The sequence below is a fragment of the Lutzomyia longipalpis genome, chromosome 4, assembly GCF_024334085.1.
Source record: "Lutzomyia longipalpis isolate SR_M1_2022 chromosome 4, ASM2433408v1".
Taxonomy (NCBI): Eukaryota; Metazoa; Arthropoda; class Insecta; order Diptera; family Psychodidae; genus Lutzomyia; species Lutzomyia longipalpis.
Genome location: NC_074710.1, coordinates 21,119,353 through 21,143,659, shown reverse-complemented (window position 1 = coordinate 21,143,659; position 24,307 = coordinate 21,119,353). Strand labels below are relative to the sequence as shown.

At 36.2% G+C, this 24,307-nt stretch overlaps 6 protein-coding genes across 6 annotated transcripts; 3 read left to right on the top strand and 3 right to left on the bottom strand.

The window, feature by feature from the left end:
• Positions 1 to 993: 993 nt before the first annotated feature.
• Positions 994 to 2,602, bottom strand: LOC129794837 (probable cysteine--tRNA ligase, mitochondrial). The gene has a single exon (XM_055835730.1). The coding sequence runs from the start codon at positions 2,461 to 2,463 to the stop codon at positions 1,012 to 1,014; it is 1,452 nt and encodes a 483-aa protein (XP_055691705.1). The 5' UTR covers positions 2,464 to 2,602; the 3' UTR covers positions 994 to 1,011.
• Positions 2,603 to 2,666: 64 nt separating this feature from the next.
• LOC129794856 (cytochrome c oxidase assembly factor 5) lies at positions 2,667 to 3,126 on the top strand. The gene is made up of 2 exons (XM_055835756.1): positions 2,667 to 2,831; positions 2,885 to 3,126. Exons 1-2 carry the CDS (start codon positions 2,727 to 2,729, stop codon positions 3,026 to 3,028), a joined length of 249 nt encoding a protein of 82 aa, XP_055691731.1. The 5' UTR covers positions 2,667 to 2,726; the 3' UTR covers positions 3,029 to 3,126.
• An 86-nt stretch (positions 3,127 to 3,212) lies between these two features.
• Positions 3,213 to 4,720, top strand: LOC129794840 (transmembrane protein 39A). The gene is made up of 2 exons (XM_055835736.1): positions 3,213 to 3,807; positions 3,874 to 4,720. Exons 1-2 carry the CDS (start codon positions 3,323 to 3,325, stop codon positions 4,688 to 4,690), a joined length of 1,302 nt encoding a protein of 433 aa, XP_055691711.1. The 5' UTR covers positions 3,213 to 3,322; the 3' UTR covers positions 4,691 to 4,720.
• A 2,041-nt stretch (positions 4,721 to 6,761) lies between these two features.
• LOC129794828 (uncharacterized) lies at positions 6,762 to 13,978 on the bottom strand. The gene is made up of 4 exons (XM_055835712.1): positions 13,787 to 13,978; positions 10,137 to 11,383; positions 7,234 to 8,264; positions 6,762 to 7,173 (listed from the first exon to the last, which is right to left on the bottom strand). The coding sequence occupies exons 2-3, from the start codon at positions 11,232 to 11,234 to the stop codon at positions 7,245 to 7,247; spliced, it is 2,118 nt and encodes a 705-aa protein (XP_055691687.1). The 5' UTR covers positions 11,235 to 11,383; positions 13,787 to 13,978; the 3' UTR covers positions 6,762 to 7,173; positions 7,234 to 7,244.
• A 4,273-nt stretch (positions 13,979 to 18,251) lies between these two features.
• On the top strand, positions 18,252 to 19,860 carry LOC129795241 (ovomucoid-like). Its single transcript, XM_055836327.1, has 5 exons — positions 18,252 to 18,300; positions 19,073 to 19,222; positions 19,284 to 19,439; positions 19,596 to 19,766; positions 19,841 to 19,860. Exons 1-5 carry the CDS (start codon positions 18,252 to 18,254, stop codon positions 19,858 to 19,860), a joined length of 546 nt encoding a protein of 181 aa, XP_055692302.1.
• A 999-nt stretch (positions 19,861 to 20,859) lies between these two features.
• On the bottom strand, positions 20,860 to 24,032 carry LOC129794833 (TGF-beta receptor type-1-like). The gene is made up of 2 exons (XM_055835716.1): positions 23,899 to 24,032; positions 20,860 to 23,516 (listed from the first exon to the last, which is right to left on the bottom strand). Exon 2 carries the CDS (start codon positions 23,365 to 23,367, stop codon positions 21,721 to 21,723), a length of 1,647 nt encoding a protein of 548 aa, XP_055691691.1. The 5' UTR covers positions 23,368 to 23,516; positions 23,899 to 24,032; the 3' UTR covers positions 20,860 to 21,720.
• Positions 24,033 to 24,307: the final 275 nt, after the last annotated feature.

The following is a 24,307-nucleotide window of genomic DNA, read 5'->3' as shown; positions in this document are numbered from 1 at the left end:
CATTAGAACGCCTTTTTGGGCCTCATTTACGAAGGGTGTTCATTTAAATGAAATCGGATCTTCGGAAATATTCCTTTTTATTCAGCGGGTTTGCCAAAAAATCAAAAACTATTGGTTTTTAGCCTCAAAATGGCCCAAATTGAGAAGTAGAAGCCAAAAAAATATTTAATTCATAACTCAAAAAAACTAAATTTAAGCTGAATGGTAAGTTCAACAGGAAACATGTTAAATTCAAGCCTAAAAAAGACTAAATTCAAGCATAAAAATATTTGTTTCAGTTCTAGAAACGGAAAAAAGTAGTAAATTCAAGCCGAAAAATAATAAAAACAATTCGAAACGTGCTAAATTCAAGCCTTAAAGTGTTGGGCTAAAAATTATCTTTGAAATTTTTACGGAAATTTCAAAATTTCAAGCAACAAGTATTTCTTGGTCACTGAATAAGGCCCGTTATATGGTTTTAAACCCAAAAAGGCATGAGGTTCAATCTCAAAAAGCTCTAAAAAAAAATATTTAACTCTTTAACGTCCAACGTGAAACATAAAAACATTGAAACATGCGCTCTTATATCGCGATTTTTATTCTATGAATTTTTTTAGAGGACTTTTCTCACTCAGAACGTCTTCTTTGGCCCCTTATGCGTGAATTTGATGCATTTGTAACATGGAAAAACAATTACATTCATAAATAATTGGAAAAATAAAATGTTTCACGTTTTGGTCAGCGTATGACCCAAAAAACCTTAAAGGGTTAATAAAAGCCTAAGAAGTAGTAAATTCAAGCTGAAAAGGGCTAAGAAAAACTATTAAATTCATTTAAAAACTTATAAATAAAAAATTTCACGTTTGGCTCTACGTATGACCTAAAGAACGCGAAAGGGTTCAATTTACGTTTACGCTTGGTGTGTAAAAGAAAAAGTGAAGGCCCCTTTTGTCAAAAAAATCAAAAATAATTTTTCAGTTTTTAACGTTTTTTAATAGAAAAAAAATGCTCAAATGATTTTTTTAAACAATTTTATTCCTTCTTTGTCCATGAAGAAGTCTCTCCATGATCCTTAATCTCCACCCCAACGTCCCTCAATGCATCCCGCAGAGCATCAGCAGCTGCAAAATTTCTTTCCTTCCGGAAATTATTTCGAATCTGGAGAATTTTCTCTAAGACTTCCCCACTGAATGCTGATTCTTCCCCTTGAGCTCCATCCTTGGGCAGGACAATGCCGAAATTCGTGAGATTCTGCTCCACAAATTCCTGACAGAGCTTCAGGCATCCCCTTTCCGGTGCAGCTCCATCACTTTGGGGTGAATTAACAGCTTTATGTACGAATGTCATGAAATCCTGAAGGATCTGAATAGCTCTGGCTGTGTCAAAGTCATCCCGGAGATGCTCATCGACTTTCTCAGAGCTATTCAAGTATTTCTCGAAAATCTCCCCAGGATTGAAGTTCCCAACACTTCGACTTCCGCGGAGGATGCTCTCCATGTCCTGCAGGAAGCTGAGGAACTTTCCGAGAACACTTTGGGCCATCGCCATGGCTTCCGGACTGAAAATCATTGAGCTGCGATAGTTGGAGAGTAGGCAGAGCATCCGGAATTGATTTGCCGTGTACTCCGAGAGGAGCTGCTGCACTCCAATTGTATTTTTGAGGGATTTGGACATTTTCTCTGCATCCCCGGGGAGGTTGAGATGCCCCGTGTGCAGCCAATAGTTAACCCATTGCTGGCAATCGTGATGAGCACAACTCTGAGCTTCTTCATTCTCATGATGTGGGAATTTCAGATCAATACCACCAGCGTGGATGTCGAGATTTAAGCCAAAGATTTTGCTGGCCATTGCTGAGCACTCAATATGCCATCCTGGACGTCCTTGACCCCAGGGAGCTGCCCAACTGGGTTCACCCTCCTTTGCACCCTTCCACAGGGCAAAATCCACATTCTCCTCCCCAACATTGATCTTCTGTAGCTTCCCATAGGCTCCGTAATCTCTAATCTTGAAGTTCATTGACCCATCGGCTGTTCTGTAGGCCAATTTCTTCTCCTCCAGCTTTGCGATGAATTCCACAATTTCCTGAATATTCTCTGTCACACGCATTTTTATATGCGGTTCCAGGACATTTAACCCCTTTAGGTCCCTCCAGAAAGTCTCCTCATTCTCCCTGGCAACTACTTCCCACGTGCACTTCCTCTCTTGACTCCTCCGGATGATTTTATCATCAATATCCGTCACATTCATCGCCGAAAGTACCCGGATGCCAAAATGATGCTGCAGAATCCTGCGGATTGTGTCCAGTTTCACGTACGTACTGGCATGCCCGATGTGGGTATCATCGTAGACTGTGGGTCCGCATGTGTACACCGTAGCCAGGTGCTTCTGACGCAAAATCAGAGGGACTTTCTTCCCCACGATGCAGTTGTACACCTCAATTCCCGTCCTAAAACCCTCCGTAGGTTGAAGCCACTTCATTGTCATGCACTGAAATGTCCTTAAAATTCCTCCTAAAGATCCTTTTTATGATTTCCCACCCGGAATCCTGCCTGGAAAGGCTGAGAATATTGAAAAAATAAGAGAAATCACTTGGAGGGCTTTCACAGCCGGCAACTACTTAACCTCACTTTATTGTTAATATTTTTGTACTAAAAATAATTTTAGATCAAAATATTTTGTTTTTTCCTGTGCAAGGAAACTCGGAAAACTTAATTTATTAGAAGATTATCCAAGAAAAAGCCAGAAAAATGATGAAATACGAAGCTGAGGAAGAGCTGGCGGATAAATCAGCGTGTGCTGGTGTCCGGGCTGATTTGAAAATGTGTCTCCTGGAGAGTGATTGCTGTAGAAAGGTAAGATTAAATGGAAAATTGAGGAAATTATTTTAATTTTTCTTCCGGTGCAGGAGAAGAAAACCCCCCGAGAGTGTCTCAATAGAACAGATGGAAGTGTTCCAGTTGAATGTCAAGCTCTGCGGAATACATTTTTCGAGTGCAAGAGAAGCATTCTGGACAACAGGGCACGATTCCGGGGGCGGAAAGGATATTGAAATTCAGATTTTAAAATATTTTGTAGGTTAGGGACTATCCAGGGAATCTGTGGGCAATCCAGGAGATTTTCAGCATTAAATTTTGTTAAATAGATGAATTTTCTCTTTCAATCCCATTCCCAGCATTTATCCGGAGAGATTTTATTGGGAATTTCTTCAGTTTTTGCAATTTTAGTACACAAATAAAATCAGCTGATCCGGAAGATTGAGGTTAGGGTGACGTGAATTTGTTTATTTTCATTCAGGAAGTTCATTTTTTAGTGAAAATCTCGCAAAATAAAGTTTCAATGGAAAATGAGTTCAAATCGCCGATTTGCTCGGCCATCCACACGTACCCTCCCACCGCCAGTTGTGCAGAATCTCACGACAATTGGCGAGAAGACAGCCACCTATGCGGCCCTGCCTAAGCACGCTCCCTTCCCGGATGTCTCACACTTCCCTGAGTTTATCAATGAGCTCATAATGTTCATCTTCGTGACAATTGCAGCCTTCTCGCAATTCCTCCATCTCTACCGCACAGGCTGGTGGCTCGAGGAGTCCCATGTGTATGAGACAATGAACTTCTATCTCATCGATAAGTACTTGGTGATGTTTATTGTGACCATCCTGGCAAGGAGGGTCGTCTACATGGCTATTGTGGGGCTCATGACACTCACCCCGTGGCAGGAGAAGGTAATCTCCTACGCCTACTTTGGCTTCCTCTCGGCAATCCTCATGTTCTGCAGCATTCAGCTGTATCAGAAGTCCAACAGCATGTACCTCTTCTGCCTGTGCTATCCGTAAGTAGATTCCTTTGAAGTACTAAATCTTTGCTCAGGAAGCTTACTTAACCTCACTCTCTGTAGCCTCCTGGTCTACTTGATCATCTTCGGCATACGCCTGGAGCCTTTCCTGAAGACAATTCATGCCAATAATACCATCTACCTGGGTGGGCAACCAATGCATTGCTGCTCAACGAATCCCTCTGCCATTCGGGATGAAGTGGAAGTCCTCAAGGCAGACTTCAATTGTCGCTTCAAACAAATAATCTTCACGTCAGCCTGCAACGCCTACTATGCTGGCTTCATTCCGTGCTGCTTCTCTCAGGCCTTCCTCTACTACGACCTCTTCTGGGCCACGCAGCATCTCACCTTCACGTGGCTCAGTGGCTTCACGGCTGCTGCTGCCCAGTGCTTCCCCACACGCTACTGCGATGTCCTCCATCGTGCTGCCCTCCATCTCGGGCAGTGGAATCGCATTGAGAGCAAATCTCACGCCGTCCCAGCCATTGTGTGGTCAAAGAGTCTCGTGTGGCCATCGGGGACACTCATAAAGCACGCTGGGGAATTCTACCGGGCATCCGGCTCCACAACAGCCATTCCCGCCAATGCCAGTCACTATCGCTTCCACTGGGTCTTCAAGAATCCCTCCAACATCTACTTGATCCTCTTCAGTGGGCAACTTCTCCTTGTTGTCCTGCAAATCTTCCTGGTTGTGTGGACAAATCAATGGCAGAATATGCTCTCAATGGGATTCCTCATCCTCACCAATCACTTCACCCTCTACCGCCACTTCCGGAGCTACCTCATCTCCCATGATATCTACAATGCAGAATTGACGGCGTCTGATTGCATCCGGAGGCGGCTCTTCTTCAAGCTACATCACTCAGTTGCTGGGGAATAGTTAAGCTGAATAAAAATTAATGGAAATTAAGAGATTTCTTTTTCTATTTTCTTTGAGAAGACGAGCAACTTGAAGTTTGTAAACTTTTCTTCCCGGAATGGCTTGAAGTGCTTCCCGGAAAGTGCTATAAGTGGCTGGAATTTGTGCAGCCATCCTGCCCATTGCATCAGAAAGCTTCTAAGGGATCTTAGGAACTTCCTTTTCAACACCCGGCGGTGTTTTTGACCGTGGAAGGCCCTGGTGTGCCTGCGACCGTGGTATAAGATTCCTCTGACATTTTCTCATAGAACAGAATTTTTCCCTTCTCAAGAAAAGATTTAGAAGACCCAAATAACGAACTTTCTATTTCATCTGTTTTTATGAAGTTTTCTTTAACTAAATTAAACTTTTATTTCACTTCTAATTGTTAATTTGTATTTTAAAGTCTCTAATAGCGCATAAAACTGTGGTAGCTACTCGCAATGTGTTACTCCTTAGGGAGTGTCTTGGCTGCGGTCTTCGAGGGCGCTTTGGCTGAAGCACTCTGTTGTAATTCTCTCCGACAAATCTTCCGGATGGGTAAGCGACTTCTTCCTCAAAGTGGCCTTGTGGATCTCCCACAGATGAATGATGCTCTTCCTCGTGGGTTTGTCCCTTATATCCTCCCTGGGGGCGCTCGTTCTGCACTCTCCTCTCCATCACGCACTTTATGACCTCTCGCTTCGACGTCCGGAGCTTGAATAAGCGGACAAAGGATGTCACGCGTGCGCGCGCGCTCACGTGTGGTGAGTGGCGCTGTCAAATTTTTATTTGGATGTCCTCGATGTGTCGTCACTCGAGGGCATCCCATATCAAGCATTTTTGGTTTTTCGCCCGGTTTTTTTTTCACATTTTCGTCATTTATTGTTTTAATGTTTATGTACAGAAAAGGGGGCGATTTCTGGTCATGCCGTGACAATATTTACCTTTTCTTCAAATTTCTCTGATATCTGAAGGACAAAGAATTTAAGACACTGCATTTTAAAAAGTCCTGGGTTCGCCCCTGGAGCGTAATGTTTTGAAATGAATATTTTTTTTTATTAACGATTCACCAAATGCTTAATTTTTACTCAATCTCATCTCAAACAGTTTGAATACGCAGCACTGATTTTTAGTGATTGATCAGTATTTGTGTATCAATCAGAATGATCAATAATCGAGCAATTTTTTCATTCAGATTGATCAATAATTGACTGAATATAGATGAATCTCAATCTCAGGTCAAATCTTATTGACCCACTATGAGGACCAACATTGATTCAATATTGAGTCAATTTTCACTCAATCAATTTATATCGGTCAAGCCGTATTTAGCAAATATGGCCGCTTAAACAAAAGTGTTTTTTCGATAAAAATCGGGAACGGCTTGCCCGATTTTGATGAAATTGAACTCAAATGAAAGGTTTGATTTAACCCTTTCATGTCCGCGATAAATTTAGCGGGATGATTGAACTAAAAATAATTTTTATGGGTTCCTTTGAGCTAAAATAAGACAATTTTAGCAAAAAATCTTAACTCAAAAATGTTCGGTTTTTCGTCCTTCTGGATCCTGTGAATCCTTGGAGATGTCCTTTTGTGGTTAGACATAGTTTTGTAATATTTTGTATCCCTATATTCATAAAATAAGTATACGAAATGAAACATTTTTTAAATCGAGTCTTTGGGTCAGCGTATGACCCAATGAACCTTAAAGGATTAAAACAAATTCTTATTCTTTTATGAGTTTTTTTTATTCAATTATTTTACACGATTTTTTTTTGGACAGGTTTCCCACAAATTCTCTTCTCTCGTGATTTTTTTTCATCAATATATTACAGTTTTTTTGTTTTCTCTAAATCATCCCTGTTTCTCCACACTTGATTAGTTTCTCTTTATTTTCCATTTTCTTTTAATTTCTTTTTAAATAAGTAGAGAACAACTATTTTTTCCTTTTAAATTGTTACATTTTCCTTTTTTTTCTTTTAAGAATACTTGTGTTTTACATAAAAACTCTTACGATATTTTTTTTTTTTTAATTAAAGTTTTTACAAAAAAAAATCCTTTTTCCATTAAGTTTTTCTTTGAAGGCTTTGAGAGAAAAGGTTTTTTCTTCACATTTTTTTTTTCACGGGGAAAAGAGATGGTTTTTTTGTTTTTTGTTTTTTCTTTTTTCTAATACCAACATAGCGAGATAAAAATCTTAAATTATATAAAATATTTTTTTGTAAATCTTTTTTTTTCTTTTTAATTAAAAAAAATTGAATACATATAGGGTAGAAAAAAAACGATGAAGGAATATTTTTTTCTATACAAAAGAACTCGCTAAATATTGTGTGATATAAGAGATTTTTTTCTTTAATCATTGCGTCTTGCCAACTTGGCTTGTGAGCTAGAATTCCTTTTCATGCAGGACGCAAAGGGACCTCAGGAGGAGTTTGGCTCTGTGCTGTTCCCTGTGTAATGGACTCTCTAAGGCCAGACCATTCCTTTTGGAGGATTTTTTCTTTATTTCCTTTTCCTTCATTTGCAAATGTTTTGTTTTTTACCTCTTAGGCGTCTATCTGTACGTTGTCTTCCTTCCCCGTCGTGTCTTTCGCCCTTTTGGGCTCCCCTTGGGCACCCTCTTGGTCTCCTTGGTCACAGCCGATGACCTCAGACTGTAGGAATTGAAGACAAGTTGCGTATCGAGGCGATTTAGTGCAATAATTGGCTGATAGAAATTCCTCCGTCTCCCCCGGCGCTCCTCATCATCCTCCCGCGGACTCAACGGGCTTGGGCTCTCTGTCTTCCCCCCACCACCTCCGCCCTCTTCACTTGGCGTCGTCGTCCCATTCACCTCCTCGGGGTCGTCACTTATAAAGCAACTCTTTGCACTGAAGCTCAACGTATCGCTGTCCTTTGTTGCCGCCGTCTTGGCGTCCACATCATCACTCAACGCCCCACTCTGGAGGCTCTCCGTCGACGAGGAAACCGTAAAAATCTCACTATCCGGCGATACAGCCTCCACAGCCCCGCACAAGTCCTCACTCTTCACATTCACCACCCCATCGCTATTTGTGCTCTTCCTCACCCCACGTGCCTTCTTGCTACACTTTGGCCATCCCGTTCTATTGTTCTTGCGCTTCTTTGTCCCACCATTCTTCAGTGCCAACGTCGCGGCGTTGGCGCACTCTGCCGCCCCAGCGCCATCTGCCGTCGCAGTTTCCGCAGCAGATGCCACCAAATCCACAAAATCCGGCATTGCCCCACTGAGTGGAACAAATTCCGCATCAAGAACACTCAAGTCCACACTCTCGAAGCTCTCATTGGTCGGATCACTGAGGAGCTCCTCAATTTCACGATTGAGCTGCGCCACGCTCACATAGTCCCGGGATACCCTCTTTGGCGAGGCAGTCTTTTTTCTCTTCTCCTTCATCACCACCGACTCACTCCCATCGCTGCACGCCCCATTCTTGTCGCTCTCACTGGCACTCTCCTCCTTCTTCCGCTGCTGCACCAAACAACTCAGAATGGCCAGCGTTGAGGCGTGCTCACGCGGACTCTTCCGTGGGTACTCTGTGTCCAGCAAATGGCGTTTCTGTTGCAAAAAGAAGTTTATTAAAAAAAATTAGAAATTTTCAATTTTACAAATGATTGAGTCAATAAATGCTCAATTTTGATTGAGACAATGAATGCTAAATTTTTGATTGATTCAATAAATGCTCAATTAAGATTTAGTCCATAAATGCTCAATCATGATTGAGTCAATAAATGCCCAATTATGATTGATCAATTATTGATAAATTCATTTAGACAGTCGTTTGATCAATTATTGACCAAAGATTGATCAATCTCAGATCAAATCTGATTAAACAATCTAGTTTATCAATTGTGTGTGATCTACATTGACTAAATATTGAATCAACTATAATTAATCAATTTTTGATTCACGATTTTTTAAAAAATTTAAAAAAGTTTTTTTTTTCTTTTAAATTAATTGCCAAAGAATTAAAAAAAAATTATTTATAGTAGTAAAAAAATATATTTTTATAGAAACAATCCTCTAAAAAAATTTCTTTTTATACAACATCGTTTAAACAAATAATTTCCGTAAAAAAGAGAATATTTTTAAAAATAAAGTTTTTTTTAATCTCGAAGAATTAATTTGCTTTTATGAAAAAAACATCATCCAATTTAATTAAGCAAATCTTTCTTAAATCAAGCCTAATGTTACTTAAACAAGGCTTCAGTCAGGCTACAAAAAAGGCTTTAAAAAATTCTAAGGTAGGTTGTGTAACACTGCAAAAAAATTTAAATTGAATTAAAAATTTAAGCCTGACTTAACAAAGTTAGGCCGTTTATTAGGCAGGATTTAAGAGTCTTAAACCGAACCTTACTTCGTTTAGGTCAGACTTTTAAGACGCATTCACTCCAGTTCAGGCTAATCTAACTTTAATATGTACATTAAAAGCCTGACCTTAAAAAAAATTAAGACTAACCTAAAACGAATGCCTTGCATAAAAACCTTTGGAATGTCTTAAGAAAATTAGACCTAATGTAAAAAAAAGTAGTCTAGCTTAAAAAAATTCAACCTGATATAGAAAAACTTAGATCTAACTTAAGACCATTAAGTTGTCACGTGGGACGTAAAAATTATTAACTGTAACGCATACCTACTCATCAGAAGAGAAATTTTATTAAAAAGTTTTGAAGTAAAAAAAATAATCTAAAAAAAAAAAATACTGCAGAAGAAACATGCATATTTGTTTTTTTTGGAAATAATAATTATCAAAAAAGAGGTTTTTTATAAAATAAAAAAAAATGAAAAAAAAACTGACAGAAAAAGAGAAAATATTTTCCTTATAAAAGGACTCGAAGATAAGACCATTTTTTTATTTTATTGAATTTTAAAACAGTCGAGCTAATTTAACTCTTTCAGGTCTGCGATCAATCTAGTGAGCTGATTGAACTAAAAATAATTTTTATGGGTTCCTTTGAGCTCAAATAAGACATTTTTGGCAAAAAATCCCAACTCAAAAAATTTTCAATTTTTCGTTCTCACTGATCCTGTGAGTCCTTGGGGATGTCCTTTTGTGGTCATAAAATGATCAGGGATTGTAAAGTCATAATCTTGTACTAATTTAGACTAAATATTGAAAAATTAACAATATAAAATTAAATATTTTCAAAATTAAGTCTTTGGGTCAGCGTATGACCCAATGGACCTTAAAGGGTTATGCCAAATTTTCAGATTTCTTAACATTAGGTTATAGTTTCATAGAAGAGTTCAGAAAAGCTGTAAAAGCGATTAACAAGAACAATTCTTAATTTTTCTCATTATCTATTATTCTTTAAAAGCTAAAATACTGAGAATAAAAAAAAAGATATTTTAGGAATCATCAAGATCTTTCTAAATCTTCTTTTGAAATTTTTTTTTCCCATTTAAATTCAACAATTTTTGTTTTCTTACCTTCGCAGCCGAAAGAACTGCTTTGGGGTCCTCCTTCGTCTTCTTGGGCTCCTCCTTTGTCTCCGTTGACGTCTTCGTTGCCGCCGGCGTTTTACTCGAACACGCCGCAAGGGTGCAACAATTCGCGGGGAGCGGCGGCAGAGGACCCATTTCGAATGGCAATTTCCGATAAGCCGTACTCCCGTAGTACTCAAACACCCTCTCACGCCCCTCGTCCTGCCGCAGGAATGCATCGTACCACGGTTCAGTCGTTGGCACCCTCTCGAAGGCAAATCGATGCCTCACCACCTCATCCATCCCAATGATTCGCGTGAGATTTGGAATCTCCGGAATTTCCTGTTTCACCTCCACATCATGCGGCGCAGGATGCCGCTCTGTTGCCCCTTCGGCACTGGCATTGACGTGATTCCTCTTCCGTCTGCTGGGTCTGAGGCCATTGGGCGGGGCGGCGGCAACTTCTTTGCGCGTTGTTGACGCTGTTTCACCCATTTCATGGTTCAGCATCTCAATCTTTGTGTCAATGTCCTCCGTGTCGGCATCTCGTGTTGTCCGGGGAAACATAAAATTGTCCGCTTCATCACTCAACACGGACAATTCGGTTTTGCGTCTCTTCTTAATCTTCGCCACGAGATTCGAGAGGACTTTGGGTTTTGGGCGTCCGGGGAAACGATCCCTGCCCGTGTGTACGTGTTGCTTTGTGTACGACATGGATTTATCGATCACCTTGTAAAGGGGCTTCCCTTTTCGTCGCTCAATCAGGCATTCGTCATCCTTAGGTTCCGTGTAGTTAATCCTTTTGCATGTTTCTCTCTTCGAACGCAGGGATGGGCCATTCTCGTACACCACCTCCTCCCCCCTGCTGTCCACCTCTAAGCAATTCTTCTTCGCCACTTTGCCCACGAATCCCCGATTATTGCTCGATCGTGTCTCAATGAGGGATTCGTAGAATGTTTCCTTCACATAGTTTGCTGCTGCTGCCTCCTTCGGGACTCTACTGCACGCACGTGCTGGTCTCCTTTTGCGCGTCATCGCATCCACGATGAAGCCTAAACCTCGCCTGGCCAGTGACTTTCGCCTTTCCCACACGTCCAGGAGCATTGCACCAAAAATGGTGGCTTCCGCATGATTTTCCGTAAAGTTTTTAAATCCTCTAAGATTTCTTTTTTTGTTCTTTTTTCTGCTTCTTTTTAATTATTTTTTTGCTTCTGATTCAAGGAATTTTCAAGCTTCAAAAATGTGTTTTACGTCTGAAAAAATTAGAGAATTTTTATTATTTGAGTGGAAAGCTTTTCCAAAGGATATTATGCGCAATGTACGAAGAAAGCTTCAAAGAATATATAAAACTTAAAGACTACCAAAAAGCTTTTCTTCAAGAATATTAAAAAGGGAAAAATTATTGATTTTTGAATGAAATAAGTCCAAAATCAAAGAATTTTATTTGGCATACAATTGTACATAAAATCCTTCCCCATTGTGCATTGAAATTCTCAAATTCATGACGAATAAACGTTTAAATTAAACCCTGCATCGCGGTTTTACCCCGAAAGTGATCGGTAGACAATAAAAATGTAATTTGTAGATGTAATTTAAATTAATTTACTTCAGAAAGTGGAAATTCGGTGCAAGGTTGATTTGAATAGAGCATATTTGGGTTTTATTAACTTGTAATCCATTCAATTATAAACAGAAATTAATTTTTCTTGAATTCTTATCATTATAATTCTCAGAAACTATTATTTTACGCGACGTGTAAAAAAATATTATGTACCCCTGTTTACCCGGCTGGCATTGGGTAATTTTTATCTTAAATTTTAATGATTTTAGTGCTCAGAATTATTTTTTACGCGACGTGTAAAAAATAGTTATTCTTGTTTACCCGGCTGGTAAAATTGGGTAATAATTAATAATTGTCCCATTTATGACTGAAAAAAGTTCGCCAGATTGAAAATAAATTACAACGCAAAGCATAAGAGATTTTTTCCCTGGACTACAGGAAACCAAAAAATAACTTTCAGCACAACGTAAAAAGTTAAGAAAACCCACTGAAAACAAGAAAACCAAAGTAGGTATATTGTTTGTTTATAAATTAAAAAGGTAATAAAAAGTATTAGCTGTTTCTAATGATTTGTTAACATACAAATCAGTGAGTAGTTTGCTTTCGAGCCAGCCGGGTGAAGATACTTGATTGAATTGATTTTTTACGTTACGTGTAAAAAATTGTTATAAGTTTTTACCTAGCTGGAAAGATTTGGTAGTCCTCTAGATTTGAGGTTATTTCAGCGTAAAAAAAACCCTAAAACTTTTTTCTTCTGTAATATTAAAAACTAGAAATCACCAATCATTTAGCGTTTAATGTTCGAAAGTTGTAGCAAAATCCAAGATCATTTGTATTAAAATTTTTTTTACAGTGTTTTGATAACATAAAAAAATCTACAAATTAGTCTGCCTGATTTCGTGCCAGCCGGGCAAAATATTTTTGACTTAATTAATTTTCTACACGTCAAATTAAAATATTAATTTCTCAGAATTCTTCCAGCTATTTACGTACGTATCTAGTGTTGTTTTTTTTTTTTTAATTTTAGTATTGTTTTGTATATTCAAGGTGGAAGAAAAATATTAATTGAAATAGATCATTTTTGTCGATTGGGCCAGCCGGGTAAATGTCAAAAAAATCTTCCTGACAATTTTTTACAGCGTAAAAATATGTCAAGAATTGCTAATCGGCGTCTAGCACGTAAAGAAGTGCTAACCAACCAAAAAGAGTTAGGTAAGTAATTTGTACACCTGTCCCCGCAATGAATACCCCTCGGGAGTGTTTATTTTTTTCTGTCTATTACCATGAATGTTTCTTTTCTTCTTAAGCAATTTTGTAATTTCTTTACACTTCTCAGAACGCGTTAAAACTTTGCGAAATCCTCAAAGAAATTAATGCAAAAAATGCAAGAAATGTTTATTAAATTTTCTTGCTTATCGAATGAGCAAAACCTCTTTTCTAACAACAAAAATTTGGGGCATTCTCTGGAGGCTTTTTTGCCTGCTGTGAGAGAGAAAATAGTGGAAGAAATATTTTTATTTATAATTTTTACGATCCCTTCTGCCGTGGCAGTTGCGCCAAAATGAACGCGAAAATAACGCTCGGAACGCCCATTTGGTGTTGAAATAAACTTGTTGGAAATCTAAGTGAGCCGCGTCCGGCGAGAGAGCGCCCCAAAAACGCCCGAAAAGTCGCTGAAATGACCTTTTTTATTGCAACTTTCGTGTCGTCACAGAGAGCGGAGTACAAAAACAAATACTCAACAAACACACGCAAACGCCATCGTAGTATGCGTGTGACTCAGATGTACGAACAGGGCGACGCTACGTGGCGCATTGATGTGTTTGTGTTTTGAACGCTTCCCCTTGGTGCCACCAGCGCCCCCAGGAGAGCCGACGGCCATCAACTCAAACACCAATCGGACATTTTTTTTCAACTAATTTTTCTCCAATACCCATTTCCAATCAATTTTCCCAAACACCACCGTTATTTCCGGAAAAACCACCCCTACGTATGACGCTGGAAAATTTTCAATGCACAATGAAGGATTTTCACATATTTAACACAAAGTTTTCCACCCAATTTCTAAATGGCAAAATTTTTTGACGCGTCGCACCTCTAAATCAGCATTTTTCACTTTTACACCCACATTCACGGGAAATTCGCAAAGGGAATCACCTTAGAATATTTCACAGTTTATCCTTGCATATCTTTTCCTGATGATTCATGCGAATTTTCACGGGATTTTACACGAAAATGTACTTTTTGCACACACAGCCAACAAAATGACAATCGGCCATTACGCATCACCACACTGCTGGAAGCGCCCTCTCTTCGCTCAAGCAGCAAGTGAAGTTTTATCCAAATGATCATTTTATCCGTTTTATCCAGAATTTCTGATGGCTGATAAGTTTTGGCGCCACATTTAAATAGAAAGCCGCCAAAAACCGTTGGTTGGGATTAGAAGTTTTAGGGAAATTGAGATAAAGAATTTTCTCTTGCGTCAGATTAAGAATTTTTAAGAAATTAATTACTTAAATGATAGAAATTATTTTGTAATTTATGTACAATTTACTAATAAAAAAACTATAAATATATTGATGACATCGATGAGAATTAATAGAAATCATAAATAAAATGATTATAATTTCAACGTTTTTATACCTTATTAATCGCACTTAATTCCTTGGAAATCAATAAAGGATTAATAATTTTAAAAAGCACCAAGAACAGTCAGAATGACCTCAAAAAGACAAAAAAAATGAATATTAAGAAAAAGGAATATTTCAGGGCAATTTATCTTAAAATTTTTATGCATTTTCTCAAAAAATTCACCTAACCGGGGTTTGCCTTCTGTATTTATTTTAATATTTGAATAAAAAATTATTGATATCTTCAATTTTGTTTTATTTGCAACTGTTTCATACAGAGGTTGAGCTGTTTTATCAGTGATGATCAACATATCATTCACAATCAGCGTAGTTCTCCCTGTAAGCATAATCTGATAAAGAAGAAAGAAAATTATTAGAAATATTGATAATTCTATGGCTGTACGGTTAATTTAGTGTAATGCAAACCATTTTTTTTTAATTCAAAACGTTAACAAAATGTTAGGTTATGTTTTCTCAATGTATGGCCATATTGGCAATGCCAACAAACCTAATGAATTTTCTACAGATATTATAACGTTAATTACGCAATTTACCTGTATTGTGGTAGCAGTTGTAGACTCCAAGAGCGCACTGATTGCCAAAGGTCATTTTATTGCCTTGAGAATCAATGCCACAAGTATCCACGTAGTTCATTGGGCACATTCTTGCACAATCCTCAATGGCGTCATATCCTGAAAAATTGAATCAGTTATAAAATTTTATTAGCAGGTTTAAATGAGATTAAACTGTTATTTTAGGTGAGAAATCCTTTTGCTAAACTTTGCAAAATTCTGAATTTCATCTTGCAAGCAATTAGCAACGTTATCGAGTGAATAGTCTTGGAAAAATTGAGGTTTAAGTCGCGTTTATTAGTCAAGACTATGAGAAAATTTGGCTTAAATCTTTAAATCTCTTTACTACAAACTTAGATTATACTATGAGCTTCGTAACTGTTAAAGGTTTGAAATTTTTAGAAGATAATGTATTCTCTTTAAAATCTTTTTTCTCATTAAACAATAATTTTGGTTCACTTTTAAATAAAGTTTTTATTTTTTTTATTCAAATATTAGAAACGGTTTTCACTGCAAATAACTAAATTCACTCTACAAGCTAATATCAAATTAATTTTGTTTATTAAATTATGTTTTCTTACCAAAGGAAATAGCAAAGACCGAGATTAAGAAGAAAACGATAAGATACTTCATTTTTCCGAGATATTTTTTCTATGTCTTAACAAGAAGCACTCAAGAACTGAATTGAAGAAATTGTGGGAGCTTCTTCGTTATAAAGGAATTTTTTTAGGTGATTAACAAACTGCCTAAAACCGCCTGAATTAAATATCGGATAAAATATTTAAACAGATGAAATCTTATTTATTGCAAATATAATTTTCTGTAATTTAGGAACAGAGGAACTCTTCCTCTAACCATTTTGCTCTATCTCGCTGCAAAATAGGATATTTCTAAGCTTTTCCTTAACCATTTTGTGACTTCTTTTACCCTGCTCTCTCCCAATCTTCTTTATACAAACATAACAACTATAAATTTGCATTTCCACGTACATATTAAGGAAATGAGGAAAACACATTTTAGTGGAAGCTTCTTTTTTTACGGGAAATTTCCATTAATACTGCGCACTCGATTATCCCAACATGTCATTATTTATTAAATAAATATTTAATGAGATTCTTTAATATTTTCCGGGAAAAAAGTAGCGCGAAAACTTAAGGTGATTCCCATTTATTTGATTAGGTGTTGGTGGCAAAAAGTCAGAGTTTTAGCAAAACATCGGCTCGTGTAACCTTTAGTGTCTTTAGGTGAGAGAAAAATATTATATTACTCATCAAACTCTTACTCCAATTCCAAATGGATGAATTGTTTGTTGTTCTATACTTAAGAAAAATAAAAAAAAAAGAAATTGAAACTATAAACTAGCTTTGACTAGTTTTAATGGCATAGGAAATCCCCATGTGTTCATTTTTAATGTCCTACCTGCCCATTTTGCGTCCATTTTGACCTATATTTTGAGGCTTCAAAGGAGTTCATGCATTTTGAAGCAAAAAAGCCAAAAAGTTTTTTTTTAATTGTCTCCATTTTAATTTTTAATTCAGGTTGAAAAATTTTGAACCATATTTCGTAGAAAAAAACAAATGAAATGGATTTTGAACGATTTTGTACATTTTTTAAAATACCTAATAATAAAGATGGCCGATCAAACTGCTAGCAAAGACGTTGATTCTGGGTGAAATTCAAATACTACCAAATTCTGCTTAGTCTTTTTTTTTAGACTAAGCCTCCTAAGCCCTAAACGCCCTAAATTAGTTTAGGTATTACATAGTTTCTTGAGCTAGACCAAAAAGCTTAAGCCTTGCATAAAAAAAACTTAGGCCTAACTTAAAGAACTTAGTTTTTACTTAAAAACTTAGACCTAGCCTAAAAAATCTGAAGCTTGATCTGACCCGAAGTTAAATTAAAACAAATTAGGTCTAACTTTGAAAACTTAAAATGTCCATTGAAAGTTTGGTTTGATAAACTTTAGGTGGGCTTTTAAAAAAATTATTCCTGGCTTTTAAACTTATAGATCGGACAAATTAATGAATTGAATATGAAATAAGTTAAAATAAAAATAAATGGAGTGAAATATGTCAATAAAAACTAAACCTCAAAATGAAGAAACTCCTTTGTTAATACCCAAAGTTTTTTTTTAACTCTACTTAAATGATTTGTTTACGCTAAACAACTTTTTTAAATAGAATACTAAGAATGACGTAGGTTTAGAACATTGGGGATAAAACAAAACTTTTATGATTCTTAGAGCAGTATATAAAGGCTTGAAAAGCCAAGAGCTAGATGTGAGTAAATCTTGTGAATTCAACTTGTGCAAAAGTAAAGAAAATCTAAAGATCCGAAAATGAAACTGGCTGTGTTTTTCGCTGTTCTCTGCGTTTCCGTTTTGATTGGTAATTAGGAATTTTGTCCTAGAACCCCTAGCTCCAAATTAAACTTCATTCACGATTAAAAAAAAATCTTTTAACGTATTTTTAGGAGTGAACGCCTACGGACCTGAAGAAAAATGCCCAGAAGACTGTAAGAAGGATCATGAGCCAGTGTGCTGTGTGTATGCTGATGGGGAAGCAACAACTTTCCACAACTCCTGTGAGGCTGAAATGATTAACTGCAAGGCAGGAAAGAGTAAGTTTTACTGCGAAAGATCTTCAAAAAAGAATTTTTTATTTATTTTAAATTCTTCTTAATTTTCTTATTTGTTTTTTTTTTAGAATGCGTGGAAGAAGCTAAGGGAGAATGTCATCATCATGGCTATGGACACGATCCCGAACACGGACACGATCATCACTAATCAAGTATCCTCTTCAATCTTGATGTTCTCTCTTTTATCTTTATGTAATATGCAACAAAACTGAATAAAAAATGAGAGAATCGAATTAAAAAAAATCTTTATCTTTTAAGAAAATTTTCTCTCTTGAATTAGAGCGTAAGAATAGCTTAAGAAGTTTTTATTTTCACGAAACAGAAATGATTCTATTCATAAGAAAATTCTTGCGTAAAATTTCTTCATAAATTAATGAAATATTTTCAAAGCTATCACAATATGAATTAAATAAATAACCCAAATCACATTCTTACGTATCTATTCAAAGGAAAAAACCAAGAAGAGCAAAGATATTTGCGATTCTTAGAATTATTTTGCGTATTTTAATTAAATATTAGTGATGATCTGTATCCAGGGCAAAAATTTAAATAAATATTCGTTTTATCTGGAATTTTTTTTTACCTAAATACTTGCGTAAATTGCGTAAATAACTCATCAACTTCCTTCTATTACTTATATGAAGGAACAACTATATAAAATGTTAAATAGTTTGGAAATTTTTATCAGTTGTTGGTGAAGTTTTACTTGAAAAAGGTCAAAATGAAAGTGTTTTTGTGCTTTGTAACCGTATTCATTGCTGTGTCTTATGGTGAGTTTGTTAGACAGTGGAAAACATTTAGAATTTTTCAATCATTTTATTCTTTTAATTGTTATTAAGTCATTGAATTAACCCATTTCTTTCGGTTTTAAATAGTTGTCTAGGTACTGATAGGAACTGCTTTTAGATATAAAACTTCTGGTTAAAAGAACTATTTCGGAATCATCTAAGACTTTTACTAATGAAATTTCTGGGAAATCTTTAAATTAGGTTCCTTTTTTTTTAAAAATTGTTCAATAACTCAAAGAAAATTTATCCGATTCTAACAAAACCATTTTTAAAATTTTCTCTGTTCTCCAAAAATGATTGTCTCAAATTTTTTTCTAAATCGGTTCAGTAGATTTATTGCAATAAATGAAAATGTGAGTCAAAATCGCGTAAAAAAGATGGCGTCATTTTTTTCAAAACCTAAATGTTGATTACAATCCCGTTTAAAAAATTTTCTTTTGAAAGAAAATTGACGATTTTCCCCCTAAATATGGTATTTGATAGAAAAATGGAATAGTCAAGTAGAAAAACTTAAATAAAACCCAGATTATGGACCTTATTCAGTGACCAAGAAACCCTTGAAATTCGCTTGAAATCTTGAAATTTCAGTACAAAATTCAAAGATTTCAAGGATTTCTTAGTCGCTGAATAAGGCCCTATGTCCAAGAAATTTTTGAATTTTTCGCTAAGTCCAGACTTCAACTAATTTTCCTGAAATTTCGTCTCTAAAGGATTCTAAAACTGTTCGTTTAAATAAAATATTTTCTTATATCAGGACAAGCTGAAGAAGAGGCTGCAGTAGCTTGTACTGCTCAGATGTGCACAGCTCTGTATGATCCAGTTTGCTGTACCTACTCCGATGGAACTAAGAAAACGTTCTCAAATGCCTGCGCAGCTAACAATGATAGATGTCAAACTGGAAAAAGTAAAAAGAATTTTCTTTTTTTTTTTCCTTTAAAGAACCTCCTTTAAATCCTTTTTTACAGCTTGGGATAGTCAAACTAAAGGAGAATGTGAAGCTGCATGCGATAAGGCCTGTATTGAAATCTATTCCCCTGTCTGTTGTACCTATTCTGATGGAACTAAGAAAACTTATGGTAACAGTTGTGCGGCTGATGTAGAAACATGTAGGCTGAGCACCAGTAAGTTTATTAAAAATCTACAGTTACTGAAAAGATTTTTATTTCTTTTATAACCAAAAAAAAATCTTTCAAAATGGCGGACAACTTTTGTTTTTCTTCTTTCATTCTTATAATTTTGCTGTCGCATTTTCATAAAATTTATTTATTTTTCTTCAGAATGTGAAACTGTTACCGAAGGCGAATGCCAAGCTGAGCCCGCTGAGCCAGAGTGCAACTCAATCTGCACAGCAATTTATGCTCCAGTTTGTTGTACCTACGAAGATGGAACTCAGAAGACCTACAGCAGCGATTGCGCTTGCGAGGCTGATAATTGCGCCAAGAAGACAAGTAAGTATAAAGGTTGATCTCCTATTGCTATAAAATTGACCAACAACACTTTGTCATTTTCTCTTTTCTTACAGCTTGCGCTAAGAAAACTTAGCGCAAGCTTTGCCTTATCCAAAATATCCCCCACAGATCTTTGTACCAGCTGTACTACCTGCTGACGTTGCTTAAGACTGTCGTCAATTATGCCAGTTCAGCTAAATAAAGTGCGTAAAAGGACTTGAAGAATGGAATGAAACTTGAATACACTTTTGGAAAATTTGATCCTTTTTTGAAAATTTTAATTCAAAATCCATTTAGGAAATAAATGCATTAAAAAACTAAAAAATTATTTTTTAATTTCAATCGCTTACGGGTTGTAGAAGCTGAAGAAATGCGTTAGCCCTGTTAATCCTTTAGGGACCTTTAAATTGAATGTGCTAAAAATACTTTTTGAAGATTCTTTTGAAATTAAATAAGACATTTCGGGCAAAAGATCTTAACTTTGAAATCTTCGAGTTTTCGGCTTTCCTGATCCTATGAGTCCTTAAGGATGTCACTTAGTGATCCTAAAATGGAGCTATTAGGGCTGAGTTCTGCATTGATTCTTTATCAATATGTACATATTAAAAAAAAAATAACTAATCAAAATCAATCTTTTCAATAACGACCTATAGGAAGGAAACATCCCATCGGCCCTTAAAGGGTTAATGGTTATGAGAAAAAAAATTGAAAAGGCAAAATTATTTTTTTCTGTACGAAAATTTATTCCCTATATGAAATGATAAATATAATAGTCACATTTACATTTATATTAAAAAAAAAAAGATCTGTACAAACAAAAAATGCATTTTTCTTAGAAGAATCAATTCCCAAATATATAAAAATTATGTATAGCAATGAATGTTGTCACCTTTACTTTTAAATGCTTTTAATACGGCTTTTTATGTGCAAATATTTTCCAGGGCTATTAATAATCCCGGAATGAATTTTAAAAAATTTATAAACGTCGAAAAATTAATATTTGTTTTTTTTTACTTTTCGTCAATCTTTCATGCTTAATTTCAGTTAAAAATTTAAAATTTTGTAGTTTTTACCATGCAAAATGGCAAGAAAATTTGCTGTTTAAATTATATATTTTTTTCATTTTTTTAAATGTCTTTTTTAATAAAAAAAAACTTTACATATATAAATCTTCTACATCAGTCTATATACAACAATTTATGTATCAATATCTACGTCTAAAAATTCTACCAATAATGTGACTCGAATAATTTTGGATTTAGTGTTTTTCCTTTTTTGGTTTTAGAGACATTTTTGTATGTCTTTTATGTCCTAAGATGGAATATTTGTCATAATTCTTTTTACCAACAATTTTTCTTCTTAAAATTACAAAACAAAAGCTGCACCTGGTCTTGGGGTAGGTATTTATTAAAAAAAATTGTATAGAATGAATTAATGAGGAATTTTCTTATTTTTTAATTTAAAAAAATTTTTTTCTGGTTTTTATTGGTTAAATCTTTTAATCCAATACTTAAATCTCTTTGATTGCATTTAATGGTCATTTGTGAGTAAGGAGTTGATTTTTTGACAGAATCTACTCCTAAAATGGAATTTTTAGAGGAATATTAAAGTTAATTTTGTAAAAATGGAAATGAATTTACAGCATTTGTAAAAAAAATGTCATCAAATATTTCTTTAATCTCAATCAATCTTATACCTCTCATCATTGATTTTATAAAGTAATCTCATTTGCATTTACATAACACGCCCCATACAGCTCTATCCCCATCTTATCCATATAAATCTTAAGGGGGCTGCAGAAGTTTTCTCAGTTCTAGCTCAATTTGAAGTCAGTTCTACTTTGTAGTCAAATATGCTTTGCATTCCTTTTAAAGGATCCGAAGGCTCAATCTGCAGCTCTCCCAGATTTTTGTCTTTTAGAGAAACCATTTTTCTTTCTTTCAAATATTCTTACTTAATCTTCTGTACTAACATTAGCGAGGGTTTTCTTAATCCTGAGCGCCGTAAGACGTGCTGCAGGATTCTGATACCAACACTCCTTCATTACTTTCGAAGTGCTATAGAGAATGCCATTTGTATGCCATCTATTTGGCACATTTGGTCGTTGTTGATCCAAACATACCACTTTACGCATCTCTTCAATTGTTGGATCAGGTTGTACAAGATCATAGTATGGCAGTTGGTAGTCGTCGTAAATTCCATTTACACTACACCTTCGTGCAATTTCCCAGAGAATTAATCCGAATGCATACACATCGGCACGCTTAAATGCATCAAATTGGGTGGGATTGATGGTGTCCTCGAGAACTTCCGGTGCCATGTAACGCTTTGTGCCAACACGGTGTGTTGAAGGAATGTCCACTGTGTCATTCTTCACGTCATGTCTTACGGCTAAACCTAAGTCCCCAATGGCACAGCTAAGGTTTGCCTTAACAAGAATGTTTTTAGTCTTAAGATCACGATGAGCAATGGCGGGTTTTCCCTTCGTACCAACGATATCCATGTGAAGATGGGCCAAGCCCGTTGCAATGGACAGTGCCATCGTTAGCATGGTATTCGTATCCACTGTGCTAATAGTTAGGTAGTCAAAGAGAGATCCATTCCCATGGTAGTCCGTCACGAGCCATAGTTGTGTCCACGTTCCATTATCCTTATTGTCAGCTGCTATGAATCCAAGGATATTCTCATGCCGTAACATGACTGTTTGGTAGATTTCTGCTTCTCGGAACCACGAACACTCTTCGCGCGAGGAGAAGATCTTAACAGCAACATTCTCACCGCGCCACCTTCCTTGGTACACCTCACCGAATCTTCCTTTCCCAATAATTTGCACCAATTGAATTTGGCGCGCAATGGAGCGTTGAACCAAAAGCGGAAGACCCGCTGATCCCGATCCTGATGTCGTCAGCTCAATCATATCCTGAATTGTGTGCCCATGCAAGATTCTATCGCATTCGGAGTCATCAATTACGAAGGATCTAACGCCATTGCAGTGCTTTCTGCGCCAGAGAACATAATACGCCAAGAAGGCAAGACAACACAGGACAGACGTCATGACAACCAGGTAACAGACAATGTCCCAGTTAACATAGGCCTGACCCTGGTACACCTGTTCCCGCAATATTGGCAGGAGAATATCATTATTGCAGAAGTCCGTATCGCAGCATTTTACATTGTATTCCTTTAACTTCTCCCTAGACGTTAAGCACTGAATGGGTAAACGATCTTCCAGAACATTTGTCTCTGCAACACAACGGAAGGAAATAATTTCCCTTCCGCGCTTCAATTCGATCGATGTGAAACAAAGTGCTTCAGTTTCACAGATAAAATTCGTGTCTGTACAGATATCACAGTGACACTTTAGCTTAGGAATTGGCGTCGAGATGGTATCCGTAGTGTTGAGACGTGAGTCAAGTACTCGCCTGCGAGATGTCTTGACTGATTTCTCTGTTTCCTGGATCACCTCAGCGGATTCATCTGCTACTTCCACCTCACTGATGTAGTGATTTTCAGCAGATCTAAATGCAGCTGCTGCTGCTTTTGCTCCATTGAGAGTTAGGAAGGTTGTAAGGATGAAAATGATTAAGGATACCAACTGCATTCTTTAACTGCAAATTACTGGAAAGTTTTTTTTTTAAGGAATCTGGCACAATGGCGCAGTATGTTTAGTTACTAATTAGAACAACACATTTATGCTGTAGTATGAAGTTGATGAATTGTTGAACGGTTATTTACTGCAAGATGCTGTACCTGAAAATTAGATTTTTTTTAAATTTAATTTCTTACGCGATAGTAAGTCTTAACAAAATTGATGATTAAGGGAAAATATAATCGCGGCGATAGTTCCGTTTAAAATCGTTGTGCAGGCCCCATTCTAAATCTCAACTGCAGATAACTAATAATTTTAAATAAAAAAAACCTCATTTTACGTTCTATTCTTCCGGTCCCCCATAAAATAATAATAAAAATCGAGATAAGAAGAAAAACAGAATAATTTTGGCTCCAGCAAAACACCGAACAAGACGTCAAAATAATCCCCCACAGATTAAAAGAAAGACCCCTCATGTTTTTTAGACCGTTAAACGGTGCTTCTTTACTAAATTACTGAATAATTTAAAAAAAATATATTTACCAAATACTCCCAAAAGTCCTTTGGAAGGACAATTTGAACAGGTAAGAGCCTATTTATTCACTTATTTCGAGAAGTTTTGCAAGCAAGAGATAAGAAAAGTCCACCATTGCTGTAGCACGAGACAATTTCCACAAATTCCACATTACATGGTGGCTGTCAAAACAATGTCGAAATTCGCCAATCCTACACTCAACGCATCTTTAATAGGGACAGGAAGAGTAAAAAAAAAAATAAGGAAGTTTTTAAATTTTCTTTGCATTCTAAAAAAAATTGAATTTTCTTTGAGTCGTTTTATATGGATTTACAGGATTAACATTAAAGGAGTTTAGGCGGCTTTATGTATATATATATATATAACTCAAAAAACTACTTTTCATGCATTTATTTAAAATTAAGTTTCAAACATATT